This window comes from Rhinolophus sinicus, chromosome 6, assembly GCF_057876585.1.
Source record: "Rhinolophus sinicus isolate RSI-liver-muscle chromosome 6, RSI-T2T, whole genome shotgun sequence".
Classification (NCBI taxonomy): domain Eukaryota; kingdom Metazoa; phylum Chordata; class Mammalia; order Chiroptera; family Rhinolophidae; genus Rhinolophus; species Rhinolophus sinicus.
Window position 1 is genome coordinate 47,912,663 of NC_142506.1, and position 21,593 is coordinate 47,934,255.

Genomic DNA, 21,593 nt, shown 5'->3' on the forward strand with positions numbered 1-21,593 from the left:
CACTGCACACTTCCCCAAATAACGTTTCCAACTTGGTATAATTAAAATGAATGCAAATCTGTATGTTAAGTCTTTAACAGCTAAACCAGGTACCAGCAAATCGTGGCTGAGGGCGACACCCAGAGGACCGTGTTTTGTAAATCATGTTTACTGACACACGGCCAGGCCCCTCTGTTCCCACGCTGTCTCCACTGCCATCGCAATGCAAAGGCACAGCTGCGTAGCTGTAACAGAAATGTCTGGCCTGCAAAGTCTAAAATGTTCACTACTTGGTCCTTCAGTGAACAAGACTGTCAATTTCTAGTGTAAACTACACCAGGATGACACAGAGCTGATAAATGCCATCTGTTTGCTTCCACCAGGAAATGGTTTCCACCCCATTTTACACATTTTAGTTCTCCAAGGCGCAGCCAGTCTGAGACTGGCAGGCACTGGAAGATCAGGCCGAGGCACTTTCCCTCTGCTATCAGCACACACTGTCACACAAACCAGTGTTTCATGACCTCTCTTCTGTGACACAGCTTCCTTGACAACATAATCAAAGGTAAGGATTTCCCCCCAGAAAAGTGGACAAGCACATACATTTAAAAAGTGAGCAAATGATTCTGGAATGTTCAGACTGATGTCTCAATATGGAGCATTTTCACATGAAGAATAGGTGCAAACCAGCAGTTTCTCTGCAGTGCACATTCAGTGTTTTCGCCATGTGATTTTAAATGAATTTAAAATCAATCAGTGATTACACAGGGATAACACACTATTTTAAAATGGAAAGAAACTTACGGATAGTATCCTTTCTTTTTGTCTACCACAATGCTCCCCCTCCCAAGTTCATAAGAAAATCGTCACTGAGTGCACGTATGTAACTCTGCAAATGTCCCCCCACCCCCCACAGCAGTTACAACAGGCCTGTGACATCACAGGGAATGCACAACCCACGCAGCGGCACGCACCTCACTGCTGACTTCCTGAAGCACTTTCATCAGACCTTTTGCAACATAAGAAGGGGAATTATAGACACAATAAAGTAGGTTTTTCAAAGTTTCAGACAACTTCTGATGAGATTTCAGCTTCTTTTCTCTCTGTAGTTCCTCAAATAAAGTAGCCAAATCCTAGGACACCAAAAAGAAAACTGCATAAAAAGGGTTAAGGAACTATAAAGGTTAAATGTACTAATTATGGAGGATTCTTTCCCAAATGACGTGACATTGCTTGTAATTTTTCATTTCCCCTGAAACCTTAATAGGAAAGGGCATCAATGCTCCTCAGTTAGCTTACTCTCAAAAGCTAGACACTGGCCTTCTAGCCAAGGGAAGGACAGGAATGGAACATGGTCTCGCTATCTTTTAAAAATGGGGGCAGAAAGTTGAGCAGATACTGACACATCAATGTCTAAATTCAATGACTGAAGTCCATCAAAATCCTTGCAAAAGTCAAGAAAGGAGGACACTGGTCACGTGTACACACAGGCGTGTGCACATGCCATCTTCTGTGCTGATGGATTACCTGAACGACGTAGGTAGCATCTGAGGTGATCTCCTCTGCTTTAGGAACCAAGTGATCAATTACCAGGTGAAACTGGGAAGCCACCCCGTTGAGGGCCTGCAGACAATGAATGGCCGCCCTTCGTACTTCTTTTATGGGGCTTCCCAGATTAAGGAGTAGCGATGGCACCACTAAAACCAAAGGGAAAACAATTTAAGCAACGATCTAAAAACAGAAACAGTACAAAATTTCAATAGTACCAAAGGGTACATAATGAAAAGTTTTCCTCCCAACTCAAACTCCCTCTCCAAAGACCATTCGCTATTTATTATTCTAGAAAAATGTTAAGACATGTGCTAGTACGTTCTTTTAAAAATACACAAATGAGAGCATAGTATACACACAGACAAGACACACACAGACATACCCCGTTCTGCATGAACTGCTATCCTATCTCAATGTATTCTGAAGTGTTTTCCACATGAATCTAAGTTAAAACATTCTTTTTAAATTGTTCAGGCCTCCACCACATTTTCCGTATTTTTAAAACTAGTATCTTAGTGGAGAAAGTTTAGGTTGTTTCTGGTTCTTTAGTATTAAAACTGCTCCAACAAACACCCTGTACATACACCCTTGCACAAGTTTGCAGAGGAAATTATCCATTTGTGCGTCACACTTTGCAGATTTTATACTGAACTGATGTTTGTTTTGACTTTACTTTTCAATGCAGAAATTTTAGTCAAATTTTTCTTATAGTCTTGTATGTTGCTCAGGAAAGCCCTCCCTACTAGGTGAGTTTAAAAGTATCTATCTCTATATTTAGAGAGATCATATGGACTACATTGTTTTTTTTCTTCCTTCCTAATATCAGAGCTAAGTTTTTTATGTGAAATCTTTAGTTCATGTGAAATTTTTGTCTATGAAATGAGGTTGTAGTCAAACTTTTAAAATGTTTCCAAATGGCTGGCCCGATGTCCTATTTAATAATCCACCTAAGAACCCCACAGATCTGGGGTATCAGCTTTATCACTTATACATTCCACCAGTATCTGCAACATCTACTCCTGCCAACTCACACTTCAATAACAGCGGATTTAACAGGAATGCTTTCGCTTCACCAACTGTGCAGTGAAAATGCTGGCTTTTGATTTGAGAAGAATTTTCATCAGGTTACTCCTATTTTGCTATCACTAAATTAGGAATTGCTGATTTTTATCTAATGTAGTTCCAGATCTTCGGAACATGGTAATACGAGTTTTCTCCTTCACCACTGATAAAGACAATTATGTTAACAGTTCCTTTTTATACTAATTTTGTGTTGCTGAAGTGAACTCTGTTTGGGCAAATGCTTGTTTTTTAAAAACAGGCTGCTGGACTCAATTTGCAAATAGGATTTTGCATTATTATTCAAACCCCGGCCTATTGTTTTTGTCTGTGAGCATCAATTTTCAATGTTATGCTGGTTTTAAACAAAGAACCTGGAAGCTTCCCTTCGTCCCATGCCCTGCCCAGTACAACTGCATTGAAACAACCTGCTGCAAAGATCGAATAGAATGCATTTGTGAGATCAACTGGATCAGGAGTTTTTGAAAAGATGTCTCTGGGATAAAGACATATCTAAATTATTTTATGGTAATTAGTTATTTAAAGCTTTATTCCATGCTATGTACTGGAGCAAGGTTTGGTGGTTTTTATTTTGTTAGAAATGATCTGTTCTACATATTCCACTTCTGGAATGCTAAGAGAGAACTTGATAAGCTTTTAAACTTTTCTGAGAAGGTCCTATGAAAGCTGGAAGTCCTTCTTACTCTCCATAATATTAATTTATAAAGTCAGAAATGAACAGCTGGAAAGTTGAATTTACACATAGGGCAGCTTCAAGCCAAGATACCTATTTGCTAAGATTCCATGTAGAATGGAGCAGAGGTTCCAGAAAAAATCCAAATTCAAAATAAATTCAATGTATAGTTGACCCTTGAACAACAAGGGTTTGAATTGCGTGGTTCAACTTACACATGGATTTTTTTCAATAAATACCATAAATGTATTTTCTCTTCCTTATGATTTTAATATCATTTTCTTTTCTCTAGCTTAATTTATTATAATACAGTACGTAATATACATAACATATAAAATATGTATTAATTGGCTATGTTATTGGTAAGGCAAAGCTTCCGGTCAACCGTTGGCTTTTAGTGGTTTTGGGGAGTCAAAAGTTATACATGGATTTTTTGACTGCAAGGTGGTTGGTGCCTCAAACCTTGCATTGTTCAAAGGTACTAAGAACTATGGTTACCACGTTCAAAACAGGTACTGGAACTCAAGGTAAGTCAAAGCTACATGATGTAAGTAATCAACTTTTTGGAACATTCTATTGTTAAAAAAAAATCTATTTGACTTAATTCTCCTAATTTTATTTAGATATCAAATAAAAATAGCTTATTATTAAAATATCATATTTTACATAAAAATTGGAAAAATACTTGTGTTTTGCTTTTAAACAAGCAAATAAATTTACTATGTAATGGGGAGGCTGGTTAGCTCAGTTGGTTAGAGCGCGGTGCTCTTAACAACAAGATTGCCGGTTTGATCCCCCACATGGGCCACTGTGAGCTGCGCCCTCCATAATTAGATTAATAACAACTACTTGACTTGGAGCTGATGGATCCTGGAAAAACACAAATAAATAAAAGGTTTTAAAAAATATTTACTATATAAAGTGTAACAAACCAAAGGCAGCCTCCACCTTACAAATGATGTTAAATGTCTATTCAGTTAACAAAGATTTGTTACACACAAGATTGAGATGGAATACATATCTGTACAGAAAGCAATAAATGGTGGTTATAATTCCAAATCACTGACAAAAACTTAATTCATATAATATTACATTATTACAACATTGCAATACCTTTTTCTTTTGAACAGAGTAGCATGTTTTGCAAAGAGTTTAACTCAAACACCAGCCAACACTTCCTGGACCCCCGCAAATAAGGTGCGGCTAGAAGCTCACTGGGGGTCAGAGTGGAGAGCACTGAGGCCAGGTGCGTTGCCTCAGAGGCTTACTTGAAGCCCTCTGGGACTTTAGGGTACAGTCCTTGAACTTCCAAGTAGAACAAGGTGCATCTCTCCTGTTTTCAGTGGAGTAATGTGACATGTCCAGAAAGCATAAATGCGAAAGGACTTTAGGAAGCGGGGAGGTGACAGGTACCACGGCAGCAGGAGCAGGCAGGAGCCTGTCTGGCAGCTCAATACCAGGGGAAAAGTGAAGCCGTTGGCCCTGTTTACAAACAAGGAGACATACTCTGCTGGGGCCACTGCCTTTGATGACAAAGGATAGCAGACATTTCATAACTAATAAGATAATCAAAACAGTTGCAACCTCTACATATTAATAAAATATTTACAGTTTTTTGGAGACTCACAAGTTTAACAGGAAATAATCATTTAAATAAACTATGCTATCTCCCTAAGATAGAATACTCTTAAACATTTTAAAGATAAATTTCTATATTTATTAATATATAACAGTGCTTATAACATATTAATTGAAAAATCTGAGTTAAAAAATGTACAGGAAGTTCTCATCAAAAAAACAAAACTGAAAAAATCTTCTTAAAAGTAAATCCACCTAAAACATCTTATTGCAATTCTATAGTAAGTAGTGCAGAAATAATTACATTCATGGGATTTTATAAGTAAAACTTGAATGTATATATCTACTTTACATTATATTTAACAAAATTTTGGTTACAATTGCAATTATGTGCTCTTTCAAGGAGCTAATAAAAGACAAACATTGAGAAATTGTTCTGGGAAAAGTGTATGATCATTCACTTGGCTTTCACAAAATATTTATAAAGAGCGATTTTGAATTTAAAAAATAATCAAGGACATCTTCAAATTTCCAAAGGGCCACTCTAGTCCTCTGATACTAAAACCATACTCATCATCTTTATCAACTTTCCCATCTTCGATCACTACAGGGTCTACTTTTGCCAGGCCCTCCATCTGTCAACAGCTTCGTAAGTCAGTCAACTCACTGGTCAGTATCATATTCATCAACTTCAAGAAATTCTGTGTCTTTTACAAAATTTGTAATTTCACTTTTTCAAAGCTACAAATTTTATTTTTGGGTTTCATTAGTGAGTGCCCAACCTGAATTTGACTTATACCTGATAAAAAAGATAAATCCAGGAGGGTTGTCTGAGTGGAGAAGTCATTTTATGAGAAGTTAGTTGAATACTGACTGAATTGTGTTATGATGGTCTGGCTTCCCTGTAAACCCTGTAACTGCTAAAGCCCAGAAAATGAATAGTTGGCTATTAAGAACCCATGATTAATCAATCACCTGCCATTTCTATCATTTGTTTTGGTGAGATTTTGCAATTGACATTTATAACTTAAAAGCAATACTTAGAAGGAATCAGACTTAGTTTATATATACACGTATGTAGAGAGAGAGAGAGAGAGAGAGAGAGAGAGAGAGAGAGAGAAAGCGCACGTGCGAGTACATGCAAGCCTGGTGCTCTATTTTTAAAAACATAAAGAAAGAAATCCTCCAAACTACAGCCCACATGCACTACATCCAGAGAAAACACTAACGGCGGGCCATGACAGAACACACAGCTCCTTGCAGTACCTGGAGAAGACATGGATGCCAGGTGGTGCTTCCACTGAGGCCTCTGTGAGGACAGCAGTGCGTGGCCTGCATAAAGAGCTTGAGTCTGCAGCGACGTACTCACGCTGCACTTCAGTGGATTTGAAAGGCTAGAACCATAGGTCCATAAAACAGAAAAGAACTTGAATAACTGGAAAACATCTTCTAGATGTTCCTAAATTTAAAAAGAAACAACAAACAAGCAACAGTGAATATAAGTTGGTTCCAAATCCTCTCTTCACCATGCACAATTATAGAAAACAAATACTTTATTGCAATGCTTTGCTTTGTCTAATCCCTTGCAATTACTCTGTACTTGCTATTTTAGCCAGTTGCGAAGTACACAAATGAATTCAGAGGACTGCTATTCAGTGACAGTCAGAGGACTCGCCACCACGCTGCACTTGAACACGTTTAACAAGAAGAAAAACGAGGACACTCAGCAGAAAACAAGCCAAGAGTGATATCGGGGCAGCCTCACTAAGAAAGTACCTCAAAGATGGAGGGGGGAACGTCAACTGTGTCAAATGCTGCTGAGAGGGCACCGAAGACAAGAGAAAGAACTGACCTCTGGACCCGCGGCCCCCGGGGCTGTGACGAGATACCGTAACTGAGTGACTGCATGCGCCCAGTCACCTCTCTGCAAACCCGTTTCTGATTGGCAGTGGCGTTCATCAACCAAACAAACTGGGCTATTGTGATTAGTAAACACGAGAACAGGCCTAACACACAAACAGGCACGTGGCAATGTCAGCCTCTGTCCAACCTACTGACTGGGGTCACGATTACGGCACTGCTTTACACGGCCTGGGTTTATTATCACATACTCTTCACTGTTGACAGTCTACTTTCATTTTCATTCAAAACTGTCAGAACTAAAACAGCCTGCAATACCTTCAAGGGAAGAGTACGCCCGAAAAAGATGAGCCTCGTACCTTTATGAAAAGTTTCATGAGGGCTCTGAAGTGAACAGCATCAGCCCCCGTGAGGAGTGTCTCAAAGAGCCCGATGAGCAAGCGCAGGTAGTCTCGGCTGTCTTCCTCCAGGTGCTCAGGACCCCACCACACGTCACCTACACGGACGTGACGAGGGAGACAGGCACGACTTACGTCAACACATGCTGGGCCTTTGCACCCACGACAAACAACATTCATGCGGCCAATACTTCAGCTTTCCAGGTATCACATTCCAAAGTAATACCTTGTCCTACCTTTAGGGAAAGATTTAGGAGCCTTTAGTGTGTGAATAAAATTTTTCAGCGAAAATACGAGTAGCACGGAGTCCTCCACAGCAATCCTCTGGGCAGTGTTGACCTGTTGTATGTAATGTGCCCACAGCGCCGCTGGCATCCCTCTGTCAGTCATCAGCTCAATATGCCAATCCGAGGGGATTTCCTGAATTGGCAAGGAGACAGCAACAGCACAGATTTAAAGGAGTTCTGAACGTGGGTTATACAGGTGGACTGCAACGGACGTATATGATTGGGTAACAAGCAAAACTTTGTCTCTATGTACATTTAGGAGTGAATCTAAATGTAAAGAGGTCTAACCATCACTTTTCACAAGAAAAAATACAAATAAGTTAGCCATGGCTTCATTTTACCTGTTGTCTTAAAATACCATCTCTAAAAGCTAATGTTATTCATGTAAATTTTGTTAAACAGAAAGGAGCTGGACTTCCATGAGATTCTAAAAGGGACTTTTCTCATTTCATACTTGACTGCTAATCTGAAGATGGCATATGGTAAAAATCTCCAAATTCGCAGATGATTCTAAACAAGTAGCAAAACGTTAAGGTGTTTAGAAAGAATACTGCGAATGCCAAAAGCATGAGAAAAGGTGCCGGAAAATGACAAACGAGACTGCACAGGTGAGCGCACAGTAATGACTTGAAAGAAAAATAATAAAAGCCAGACTTGTAATGTTTTCAGTGAGGGAATTCCTGCTTCAATGTGCTGCTACAGCCAAAATGATGCTCATGAGTATGAGGAAGGGGATTAAATATAAAATGATACAAAACCACCCGTACCTATGTATATATAAAACACTCAATTTGTCCACACTTTTAACAGTGAGAACAAATACAATTCAGGTTACCACACTTTACAAGACAACAAAAAAGTTAAGAAGGGCTTATCTGAGATACTTTTTAAAATATGAAGACTCACTCTTTTAGTTTATATAACTTTAGCTATCAACAGCCATGACCAGAACTTATAAAGCTTATCTTATAATGAGGAGCCCTCTGAAGTTTGGAGGACAAATAAAAACAAAATACTATTAAATATGGCAGATATTCAAAGAAATAATTGTATTGCCTCAAGATGTGGTACCAGGTAAAAACACAAACGACTGAAACATGGTCCTTAGAAATACTCAGAGCCAGCGGTAGGCTGGTTAAGATCCAAATCTAATGTAGTATTGAAAGAATACAAAAGATCTGTTTTTAGTAGACAACAGAATGAAGTAATATTTTGTTCAAGCACTGACACACCTAGTGAATTCTTCATCACTAAGGCAGTTAGGTACAGGTTGGATAATTAATTAGCCAATAAAGATGACACAGATACAAAGCACTGCATTCTCTAATTTGATTGATTTTCTGTGAAAGGAGGAGAGTGCCTGCTTCACGCTCTGCTGTTCCCTGAGGCTGCGTCACTTTCACCCAGACCCGAAGACTCAACACCTCGGCCTCCAACTGTCAGCTGTGCTTCCATGAGACAGGCCAGGCTGTCACTTCACTCAACGTTCAACTTTGCAGGGACTTACCACTGCAGTAATGACACTCCCAAGCTTCTTTATTTTCTCCTGCAGCAAACCGAAGACTCTTATCGCAAATGGAAAGTGAGTTTCTTTTAAAGATGAACAGCAAGAGATGAGCACGGCCATGATCACGTGAAAAGTCACTTTCTGCTTTGGGGTAAAGGACTCCTTTTCCCCAACGCTGATTAAATCCTCCACCTTGACAAACAAACATACTCCATTACTGGTAGCTCTTGGTTTGTACAAAACAATTTTCACTTCCTCAGGCCTATGTAGGTATTATGTGTTTTACACTTAGAGTGATGACACATATAAAGCCTTAAAAAGATAGCAAGCACTGATATCTAAGCAATTATAAGAATAAGTAATTTCAGAAACTACAATGAACATAATTGCACTTGCCACTGAATAAATGTTTTTAAATTATACACCTAGTATCTTTACAACAGTGTATTAACTACAGCAAAAGAAAATTTCTCCTTCCTTAGATTGCTATTTTAACAAAACATGTAACTTTAATATTTTAAGAATATATCCTATATCCTTATATATCCTATATAAAACCATAATGAAAAAATTTATGTTACTAATTTCAACAATCTGCAGAATATACTAAACAACACTGTATATGTTTAAAGGAAAACAAAGTACTCAATAATGCAAAAATTATTAATAAAAAAAAAAAGAACCTAGTAAAGCAAACACCGAGCATCTTGTGAGATGAAAAGGAAACCCAGAGGGTGGCTCTGACAGTGTACCTACCATCTTTAACATTGAAGAAGGATCCCCTGAATTTATGTTGTCAGCCAACAACTCGACCATTTTCTTATTTGCTACACCAATTAGCTTTCCTGACTTTGTATTTTTAATCACATTTTCAAGAGCTGGAAAAAAAAGAAATTTAAATACAGGCCCCTTAAGTCACCAACACTCACCTAAAGAATCAATGTAGAGTAAGGAATGTAAGCAAAAATTTTACACTTTTCCTATGAAGGTTTGCTTTTTCTTTTTCCTTTCATCCAATTCTGAATTTGTGTGTAGGTCAGCTTCCTTTTCATTGTATACTTTTTATCTTAGTAAAAATTCTTTCAATCTTGCAGGTATATAACATAAACATGATTTCAAATAACAAGTACAGCCCATTTTTAAATGTACTTATCTTCTTTTTAAAGTGTTACCTATTTATGTTTCCTAAAAAGCAACTGATTTACCTTCTTTCCAGCCTCTTAGTACAGGGTGCAGAGAACAAATTCCTGATTTTGACAAATAAATAGCCATTTTCATCCCAGCGGACTCCATGTCATCATTGTCGATGACCATAAACGGAAGCAGATGCACCGCCACCTGGTTTAACAATACCTCATTTCCACTCAGTATCTCTTCTTTAATCAGTATGTCTGCTGCAATCTCTAGTACCTTGTACCTAAGATATAAACACACAATTGGTTCCAGAGACACATTAGAGACTTGAAGTCAGCACTAAGTCATCATTACGTTGTCATAGCTCAACTGACATTATCCTGGTCTCCTCCAAACACATTACTCAGAGACACCAAGACAACAGTAATTTTAATCTGCTACTTGGCCAAATCTTTTTTTGAGAAATCATTAGATTAACTATAACATAAAACATATATCACACTATATATCTTAACTCCACTAGAAATCAAAGATTCACTCATAAGTTCAAAAAAAATATCTGAACACATACTATGTGCTAAGAATTAAATATGATAGATACAAAAACCTGCAAGGCATGCTCTCTTCCTCTAAGGAGCTTAGTCATTTTTCCATGCAAAAGGCTTCAGTGCCAAAAATGAGGTAACTAGAGTTCATCAAATACTACAGAAGGTATCGTGTGCCTCTGAGCTTATTTTTTATTTGTTTAATATATTTTTAAGTTATAAAGTCATTTATTATCCTTTAAAAAACATACAGAATTATATAAAATAGAAAAGGAAGGCTCTTTCCCATCCTACTTTCCAGATTTCAGTATCGTATCATACATACTTCTTTTTCCAATTTATTAAGAAAAATTTCAAACATAGATGATAGTATAATGAACCCACACAAACCCAAATGAATTGTTTTTATAATGCAAGAGGGTCACATTAATATCCATTTCACTATCATGACCAAAGTGTCATGTAACTAAATTATATATTGCAAAAATGTAAAGAAAAAAAAACTGGCATGGGGGAAAAAAAAGAAAATCAAAATGAGCTTAAGAATTTCACCAATTCAAAATAGTATGAGGTGAAATGAATACATACCATCCCCTATTTTTCGAAAGTTCTGCTCTTCGAAAGAGATTCAGAAGATTTGAAACAGTCACTTCTGAACTAAAGTGTTGTTTGAAGATCTGGAAGGGGAAAAAAATACCCGGAGTACATTTTTACTTGCTTCAAATACATACAGTCCTTGTTAAATGAACTTTAAAAATTAATGAATTACAAAGACTTTATCTCCCAGGAATCCTACTATAATTTAAAAGTGTTGTAAGAGCAATTTCTCAAATGTGCCATTCAGGAGCCATTTCCCAGGACCCCAAGGTAAAGTTCGCACAGTACTTCCCCTTTTTGAAGAACTTCCTTATGTATAAAATTGTGCAATCTAATTATTCACATGAGCTTTCCCCACCCAGGCTTCAGTCTGTGCTCTCAAGAGAACAAATTTCCAATGGAAGAATAATTTCCAAATACATTCCTGCCTAGAGCATAGACTCATGTGGGAAGGACAGGAAAAAGTATTTACCAAAAATGTGCATTTCGACGAACAACAAATTTACTCACCTCAAAAGCACTTATAGCTGACAAAACAACGTCTATACTATCATCACCTAATCGGGTTAAAACAGCTTCTTTTATGAAAGACTCATCGATACTCTCCTGAGCAAGAGAAAAAAGATATTAATTTAGTTGTTGCTAAAAGACTTTACCTTAGAAAAGAAGCTTGGTTTTGTGAAAAGCACTCCAGAATACCAGTCAAGAAACAGGCTCTGCCCTGAATGCAAATTCAAATACTCTAAGCACACGTGCACTGAACGTGTAGATAATCTCTAAAGGCCCATTTTCGATGAGTAATTGTTTTGTACAAATCTTTCCCAGTTTCCACTGAATATATACTATGTACAATCCAAATATAATTTTTGCATTAAGTAGTCCATCTTATTAAAATGAGAGTCCAGATATTGATTGCGGATAAACTAAAGAACCAGAATGTCTAGGTTTAAATCCTAGCTCTACTACTTACTTGCTGTGTGACCTAAAGTAAGTTAATCTTTCTAGATCTTATTATTCTCATCTAGTACAATAGTACCTACCTCAAGGGTTGTTACAGGATTAAATATTACACGTCCGTGCTTAGAACAGTGTCTTACACATAGTAAGTACTGGTAAAAGTTAGCTATTATCATCATCACGATTTTTACAAGGATAAGGACATGCACTGAGAAGCCAGTCTATCAAAGAAAAGAGGTCCTATATTGTTTTCAGTAACAAAAGAAAATAAAGCATAGACTCATTAACATTAACAAAAAAATAAGACAGCCAATCAACCTGAATATATCCCTACCTGTAGGTGGTAGAAAATAAACAACTAAATAATCCTACAAAAATAAAATAAAATATAGATCACTCTGTAGATAAACGAGAATCCCCAATATCCACAAAACTGAAGTCAAAGTTTCATGTATCAAATGCCACCAAATTTGTCTCAGGAGTTAACAAGTAGTCTAGAAGAGAACCTGTCCTGCCACTGATGGAGAAGGGAAATGCAAGCAGAGCATGCAAAGAAAGACATTAAGTACAATTATAAAACTTCAGCCTGTAACTTGAATGTATACAGTGCCCTTCACTGAAAACTAACCAAATCCAGAGGTGGATGGGGGTGGAGGCTGAGGGGGAGAAGAGATTAAAAGAAGGATGAGAAGAGCTGCAGGGATAATGGGAGATTCCAGGACTCTCCCTATTACAACAAAGACCAGCCTTCAATGAGTGCAATTACCCACAAATCAATAAGACAAACCTATCGCAGTTTGTGAAAGAAATATGATTTATGCCAGATCAGACATGAATCATACAAAACAGTATTTTTCAAATGAGTATATACAGATCAACCATTTTTAAAGAAACATTCTTATAGCTCTTAATGTTGCTTTTATGATTTATATATCAATTTTAAAATTAAGTATAACTCCTTAAAATACAGAATAAAACAAAAACATTAAAAATGTAAAACAAAATTTTACAAGTCAAATATTTAAAAAATTTAATGTGGTAATTATGGTTAGCTGAAATTAAATTCTACTTGTAATATGAATCTGGTTCTAAGGCCCACAATACAAGTTATAGAGTTTACCAGGTGCTGTGGGGAAGTAAACTCTCCATCACTTTATTCCAGAAACTTTCCAAATATGCAAAAGTTAGTACATCAGATGATTTTAGATATTATACAGATCAAATTTCTATTTTAATCATAGTAACTGAAAATGTATGTAATACAATTAGCACTTCAAACCCATGATTTGCTGTATTAGCTTACCACTGATATTATTTACTTAATACTATTGTGAAGGTGCTGCTTGAATGACTGAAGTTGGGAAAATACTGCTCCATATGAATCACTGCAAAGTCTCCGTAAAATATCACTTTGGTATAAAGGCGTAATTTACAAATTAAGTTGGCCTCTGTGCTCACTATTTGGAGCCACTAAAATTTTAAACACAAACACAAACTGCAGGTACTGAAATCATGGAACAGTGTTCCAAAGTTATCATTCTGATGTCCCCAAATATGTTCATGGTAAACTTAAGACAATCAAAATCAAATTTCAGAACCAAAAAATTCTCAAATAATTTGTGAACCTCTGCAAATTGATACAGAAATTCCAGTTTGGAAAACACTGAACTCAAGTTCAACTTAACAATCTGCAGTGTGGAGATGGGACAGCATGGAGACATGCTGTCCCCTGGCATACACAGGTTAAAACGGTAGCTACGGCACATCCGGTCCTACCTCTTTGTTTTGTCCCATGTACTCTCATCTGCTTTACTCAGCTTATTTCTATAATTACACAATATCAGTTCTAAGAAACTTCAAGTTCTTATTCTAGAATTATACTGTTCATCATAAGGATAAAAACATCACAAATGAAAGCTATGGACACAAACCTTTGATGTTTTCATGATATTTTTCAGGTGATTAATGGCCAGAAGTCTCACAGGGGCAAGTGGATGATTCAGACTGAGCATCAGGGAGGTATCAGAATCTGCTAAAAACTAAAGGATTCATCATAATTACCAAATGATTTCACCACTAGTCCTGAACAGTGTATGATCAAGAATAAAAGCCAGAGAAAATCACCCCAAACTGCCCAACATACTCAGTAACAATTGTCTACTTTCAGAAACCAAAAAGTAAAGCAATTTCTGTCCCGAGAATATGAGTTGTAACATATTGTAACAGATATGAGTTGTAACAGATGAAAAATCTGTATTGTTAATGCTGTGACTTTGTGTATACTATGTAGGTTTAACTTAGTGAGGTAATTCTGTCAAGTAATTTTATATTCTCTATGTGTATCTGATTCCAAAGTGAAAAGCACCTAAGATAATCACTATATTAGCACCTAGATGAAAACATAAATTTGAAGAATGGATCAATGAAGACGGAATGGGATTCATCTAAATGATGTAATAGTGACACCCAAATTAGTGACAACTTACTTCACTTATGTGATTAGACTAAAGAAAATCTGTGCATCATGCTAAGATCTGAAAATGAAACACCACTGAAGATGAAAGTCCAATCATGAAAGAGGAAAACCAAAACAATCATATTTTTTTCACTGTATTTATTTTCAAGGCTAATTATAAGAAGTGCTTAAATGTCTAACTTCTAGTATAAAAATTTAGGGTGAATCACCAGAAATTTCTGAAGTTCCAACATAATCATGAAATTAAAACCCACCTCCTTTTTTCTAGTCAATGATTTAAACAGCTACACGTAGCTGGTGGTATTACACGGGGAAGTGTAGATACAGGAGAAAGATAAGGAACAACACTAAGCGAGGCCACCTTTTGGTGACTGCTAATGAACATCAGATCTAGAATTTCCCAACAATACTTTTCCTGAAATAAGTACCATATTCAGTTATTTTAATCCCTGGACTTTTCTCCAATTATTTAATTTCCTGCTTCACCGTCTTAACTTCAGGTAACTAGGCAAGCCATAAAATTTCATCTCTCCATGAAGAGGAGTGATGTAGCAAATTTCCTGCTGGCATTCTTCAAATAACCACACTAAATACCCCTAAATGTCATGATTCCTCTGAAGAAAACCTTACCTGATATTTTCCTCCACTTGTAGAAAGAGAGATAAATTGGTGGAAAAGCTCTTGTTTTTTCAGGTCTGTAATTTCTTTTAGGCGTTCCTCTAAGACAACATCTAATGTTCTGGGATATCTGAGAAGAAATTAAAGAGTTAATTCATTATTCCTAATAAAGTTATTAACCACACACCCCCTACATGTGTATAAGGAAAACATAATTAAAATTTTAAAGATCACTGGGATTGAGACTTAAAATTTGAACAAATGGAATATGGAAAACCAAATGAAACTGACCAAGTTTGTTGCGGTGACAGTTAGCTACGAAAAAAGTCTCTCTATAAAAAAATACTCTCCAGTCCCCACACACCCCCAACTTCCTCTTCCATTTAAAATATATTTGAATCTTATACCTGTCCCTTCCTGAAGGGAACAAGAAAAGAAGGTCTCTTTACAATCCATTTACTAAATTAAGTTGTGACTTGCAAACCATCTCTTTATCAAACAAGAGGTACACAAAAATAAAACAAGAGGCACAAACACACACATACAACTTACTTGCTTTCTAAAAGTCTGATAAGTGGAAGAAACTGTTCATTAAGCAAAGATACTTTATTAGGATCGATTTCTTCCTGTGAACTGTATGAAATATACTCTTCAAAAAGAAGGCTGCAAAACAAAACCATTATCAGCAGACATGAGAGTTACTGTTTATTGAGTACTAATCGTGTTCTAGGTGCTTTAGGAATATTATCTCTGTCATATCTCTACAAGGTAGAAACTACACTTACTTTACAGATACAAAACTAGGACTAAGAAGTCTTATAATCTGCCTGGGAACCCTACCGTGCCATAGAAAGATGAGCAGGGTTTTCAGCCTCAGCCTAACTCCAGAGCCCAAGATCTCAACTCCCATGTCATTCACAAGCCACCCTGTGAGCAAGGGGCATGAATGACATAACAGCAGACAGGCACCTGCCCAACACACAATGGCAAACCCAGACTCAGGCAATCACCTTCAGAACTTCCTACTCCCACATCTGACTGCAATGCCTACACTCCTGGCACTGCATCAAGTTGCCCTTTAAGAAAACAAAATGGGGCAATAAACTATTTTTACAGAAAAGGAAGACATAATCTTTACTTCATGACAACCCTCAAAATGAAGCTTCTAACTGATATTAATTGAATACTAACTGTGATGTACTGTTTTAGGGATTCTGGTCCATTTATTATTAGGAAACTCTAAACAACCACTAGTTACATGCAACTATAACCTAAATTTAGCTTAACTATTAACTTTCCATGATCATCTATAAGCACTAAAGACAACCAAGAGAAATTACTTTTTTTTCCTACTGCCACAATTATTGGACTAAATATTCATAATTAATGAAGTGATATGGACAAAGCAAGAAATACATTATAAAGGGATACTACAAAATTGATCAACCGGGAAAAGTATATGACACCACAAAAATACAAATCAAAAGCATGTCAAAATAACAGCTTACCTAGCCAACAGATGGTCCAAGTTGTTCTTCAGTGATATATTTGTAAGTATAGCTTCTAAATGTTTTCTGTAGATTTGGCCATCCAGCCCTTCAGTTTCTTCTCCTTAGTACACAACAGATTAAAATGGTTTTTGCATGTTTACACTACAAATTTACTTACAGCAGAAAATTTTTCTACAGGAATATACATCGATACCTAGCTTTTCACCTATTTTTAAAAGTGTATTTCACTTACTCAGTTGGTTATATTTTTCAAAGAATTTTTGCATACATTACCCTCATCTATCCTTTACCTGAAATTATCTGTATTTCTCAAAACAAGCACGATCATGCCTATTTCTTCAATGAAACAGAACTCCACGAAATAGTATGTCGCATTATGAGTGGCTGAAGTTGGGACGAGAACCTAGATCTCATTCAACTACAGCGACCCCCCACTAATCCCTGGGGAGTATGTTCTAAGACCCGCAGTGGATGCCTGACCACAGATGGTACTAAACCCTATATAGACTATGTTTCTGTCCTTTACATAGATATCTACTACAAAGTTTAATTAATAAATTAACAATATCTAATAATAAAACAATTAAAACAATATACGATAATAAAAGTTATGTGAATGTGGTCTCTCTCTCAAAATATCTTATTGTCCTGCATTCACCCCTCTTCTTGTGACATGAAATGATAAAATGCGCTATTAATTCAAGAACTTTCACCTTTCACTTACAGGAAGCCCTTTACGGCTTCTCTCTGGCATATCCAAATTGCCAGCATCAGTCCTCTGATGCTTTGGGACCACTATTACCTGAAATAAGCGTGACCTGAACACAGGTACTGTGGTCGTGTGACAGTCGATCTGATCACCGAGACGCTACTTAGTAACTAACAGGTTACACATTGTGGAGACGCTGGACAAAGGAATGATCCACGTCCCAGGAGGGACAGAGCGAGATTTCATCACGCTACTCAGAACCACGCACAATTGAAAACTTATGAATTATTTCTGGAATTTTCCATATATTTTCTGACCGCAGTTGACCATGGGTAACTGGGACTGTGGAAGCCAAAGGGGGGACAACTGTATCTCTTAAAACAGGCTAAACTTTCATCTCAATATCTCCTTACTGAACCAAGAGCTGTCATCATCTCTTTCAGAGTCACCATAAACGTATGACTCAGATGTTAGCATTGTCTTCAAAGATTGGATAACAGTACTCACCACTCAGAACAGAAAAAACACACTTTCATTTATGCATGTCATGCTTCTGAAACACGTTTCAACCAAGATTTGGTTGAGCAAACCTTAGTTTCCAACAGACTGACATAAGTTTAGAGATGTCTTTCTTACTCCAAGTAGCAATAGGACCAAGTATTTTTTCCTAGTCTTTCTGTATTTATTGAGGGTTAAAACACATGTAATGCAAATAATCACTTTCTAATTAATTTGGGGTTTTAAAAAAAAAATTTGGATTTTTATGTATGAGATCTTCTTTGTCTCAAATTTTCAGTGACTCAAGGGAGAAAAACTCATTTGATGGCAATTAGATATTTCTGAATAAAATTAGTAAAGTTCATTAAATATCTAAATGAGAAGGGAAAGTTTTACTCGCTAACATATTCTGTTTTAAAATATTCCAGTCTTTTCATGTAGAGACTGTTTACACCTCAAAAAAATAGAATTCTGGGCATATCTCTCAATTAACAAGGTTCTTTCTTTAACCTACTTGCTCCCCACCCCAAATGTTTCTTGTAAGAAAAACAGACAAATTCCACAAAAACAACTGGTTAGCAGAAACTTTAAATATCTAAAAGATACTAACAAGGGTGTGGTTCCTACTTTCAGAAAATCAAATATTAGAAAGCAAGTGTCTGGACACAGAATGTAAAACCACATACCTGCAACATGATTAATGATGGAGACGACCAGATGGGGAAGCATGTAACGCAGAAGAGGACTGACGTCATAGGTTTCAGAAATTCCATGAAGGATGGTAATAAGATCAGGAACATTACACAAGTGAGGAAATGGCCTTTGAAGAAACAAGTACATAAAGTGTTGACTTGAAAAGTTAGACAATAAATGGCAATTTAAAAAATAGTATAAAGTTTCTCTTTAAAATATTACTCAAAATAAGTTAATCACCTCTAATTATCACAATTTCTCAATTCAACTGTACGTACTTTTTCCCAAGACTCTCCAGCTTCTGTCTCTGCAGGAGCACTATCAAGCAACCTAGTCCATCCTTGACTAAAGAAGGAGTTTTGTTCAATGTTTTGGTGATCTGTGAAGCCAACGAATTAACGAAGGTATCTTCCATTGTCACTTTCACAGAAATCTGACATATTATCATGTATGTTGCAGCTCTGTAATCTGGTAAAGATGATTTCAATCCCTAAATTTTTTTTAAAATAGAAGAAAAAATAATAAACTATATTATTTTATTCTACTTAAAATGTTACTTTACCTTGACAAATTAGAAATGTCACAAATTAAGAGATTACTACTACCTAGTGCAGACTCCTCAAAAGTGAAAAATCAAGATGTTGGTTGACACAGAGATGAGACAAGTCTCTTGGACGAGAGGAGGGATCTCAGAGGCTCTCGCCACTCAAATGTCCACCACACATCCTAACAGGAGCCAACAAGCTCTTCCTTTATATGCAAAGTCCACCCCGACCCACCCCCCGCAAGGGAGACTTCAGTCAGAAACAAACCAGTATCTGATTAAAGACAGTGATCCTGGGACACCAGTGGGAAGTGCAAGCAGTACCTCCATGGGAAGGTAGCAGGCACCAAGGCAAATGGAAGAAGAAACACTGAGAAGCAGAGGCCAATGCGAAAATGACGAGAGCCTATGCCTTAAAGAGATTTTCTAATCCATTCTCTTTCCAGTGAGGTAACACGACTGCTAAGAAAACAGCCTAGGAGCGCAGATGACCATGTGAAGATGGGCAGAAACAAGTTGTGCTCCCACAAGGCAGGGAGCACCAAGGACTGCCAGCAACCACCACAAGCCAGGAGGGAGGACTGGAACTCTCCCTCAACAGCACCAGAAGGAACTAGCCCTGCCAACACCTTGATTTCAGACTTCTAACCTCCAGAACTAGGAGAGAATAAATTTCTGCTGCTTTAAGTCTCTATCTATCTATCTATCTATCTATCCATCCATCCATCCATCCATCCATCTATCCATCCATCTAGGAGATAGCGGCAGGGCCAAATAGCCAACATTTTAGTCTTTAAGGAGCCCTAATTCAGATCCTACTCGGGTAAATTTTTACAGCAAAAGAAGTTATAATTTTTTTAATCTAAAAATTAAATCTCATCAACTATCTGAAGTAAATTATCAATTTCAGAACATTTATGTCTAAGTTAAATTTTTTAAAGCAAGAACATTCCTTCATGTACAAAATCATCTACACGTGAGCAAGGCTAACCTTTTGGATATACGGAAAGAGCTTGGCGACTACGTTGTCGGATATGTCCTCAGCAGCCACCAGAGCAGACACGATGGTAGAAGCATAAAAAGTTAAGAGCACCCTCAACTGAGCCGAACTCCCAGGATAGTCAGCAAAAACCTGGGACAAACAACACAAACAAAACACATTTAAGAGTGAAAGTCCAATTAGATAAAAGTATAAAAATATTTATAGCCCTCAAGAACTTCAGGATGACATTTTAATTTTTACCATATACAACATTAAACAAATGCACAAATTCAATGGTTTGATTATATATGACAAGAATGAACCATCTTCCTGACATTTTTAGACTGTCTCTTTAACCTGATTATACAGTCACTATAAACAGAATCTGAGAAGGAATAGTTCATTTTTGTAGAAAAATACCATTGGTGATGAAAGACTAATCTCACTGCTTATGCTCGTTTAACAAGAAGGACTTCTTTAAAGCACCACTGTAATCACGGACAGCCTCAGTACGTTTTCTTCATTCAGAGCAAGCAACCTTTTAACAGACTTATACGTTCATGAAACAATCTACTACTCACCTTCACAGACTTTGTTACCAGACTACAAATGAAATCCATGAACCCAAGGTCTTTGTAGCAGTGGGTAATCAAGGTTCCTTTAGCTAAGGGCACTCCAGATTGCTGTTACAGACAGAAAGAACCAATGATTACTAAGGACAGTTATCGACTACTATCGTGTTTAAAGTGCCTATCACAGTAGCAGTGCTACACTGCTGTAATTTGTTAATACAAAATATAGTCTCTCGTTAACTGGCGGCAGAGATGAGATTCACACCTAAAATTGTGCAGACTTTAGAAATTCAAAGGAGGTCAGCAATGAGGGTAGTAGAGGTGCTCAGTGAAAAATGCTTACTTATGTTGCATCTTGATATGTATTTATCTAAATCTGGATTCTCCAGATTCTTAGCAATTCTACTGGTTATTTTTGGTTTTTGAGCAAATGTGTTGGTTTTGTCACTGCTTTACGATAACACTAATAAGAGAAATAGACTATGAACTAGTAACAGAAATAGACTAGGAACCTGGCCAACTTACCACCACCTAGCATTGTGCATGGCATGTACTAGGTGCTCATAAACATTGAAAAAATTAAAAGAGAATTTGCACTTTAAAGGGAGTGGGATTTGGATACCTGAAACAAGGGTGACTAGGAACAGCAGAGTCCTGTGTAGACCAGAGGAAATAAGGATCTTGGTATTAGCAGTGTGAATGCTGAGTAGTTTGAGAAGAAGCTTTATCATAGGCTGGCATCCTAGTGAACATTCTGTAGTTCAAGTGCTTTATACCCAAACTCTTAAATCCTCCTTCTAATTAAAGATTCCCATTATTTTTAATAACTCTGATCGTTGACCAG

At 37.0% G+C, this 21,593-nt stretch overlaps 1 protein-coding gene across 2 annotated transcripts in view; it reads right to left on the bottom strand.

Annotated features, from left to right (window-relative positions):
• Positions 1-21,593, bottom strand: part of HEATR1 (HEAT repeat containing 1) — a 45,386-nt gene that overhangs the window by 19,655 nt on the left and 4,138 nt on the right. For both annotated transcript variants that reach the window (XR_012490812.2, XM_019746958.3), the window contains exons 5-22: positions 20,759-20,860; positions 20,187-20,327; positions 18,930-19,141; positions 18,645-18,778; positions 16,749-16,851; positions 15,793-15,903; positions 15,253-15,370; positions 14,078-14,185; positions 11,700-11,795; positions 11,181-11,269; positions 10,119-10,330; positions 9,670-9,791; positions 8,914-9,105; positions 7,356-7,539; positions 7,081-7,217; positions 6,128-6,320; positions 1,507-1,676; positions 954-1,112 (exon numbers count right to left, since the gene is read on the bottom strand). Coding sequence is in view for 1 of the 2 variants with exons in the window: in XM_019746958.3 (XP_019602517.3) it covers positions 954-1,112; positions 1,507-1,676; positions 6,128-6,320; positions 7,081-7,217; positions 7,356-7,539; positions 8,914-9,105; positions 9,670-9,791; positions 10,119-10,330; positions 11,181-11,269; positions 11,700-11,795; positions 14,078-14,185; positions 15,253-15,370; positions 15,793-15,903; positions 16,749-16,851; positions 18,645-18,778; positions 18,930-19,141; positions 20,187-20,327; positions 20,759-20,860 (2,583 nt within the window). In the remaining variant the exon portion in view is untranslated. The remainder of the gene's footprint in view (positions 1-953; positions 1,113-1,506; positions 1,677-6,127; positions 6,321-7,080; positions 7,218-7,355; positions 7,540-8,913; positions 9,106-9,669; positions 9,792-10,118; positions 10,331-11,180; positions 11,270-11,699; positions 11,796-14,077; positions 14,186-15,252; positions 15,371-15,792; positions 15,904-16,748; positions 16,852-18,644; positions 18,779-18,929; positions 19,142-20,186; positions 20,328-20,758; positions 20,861-21,593) is intronic.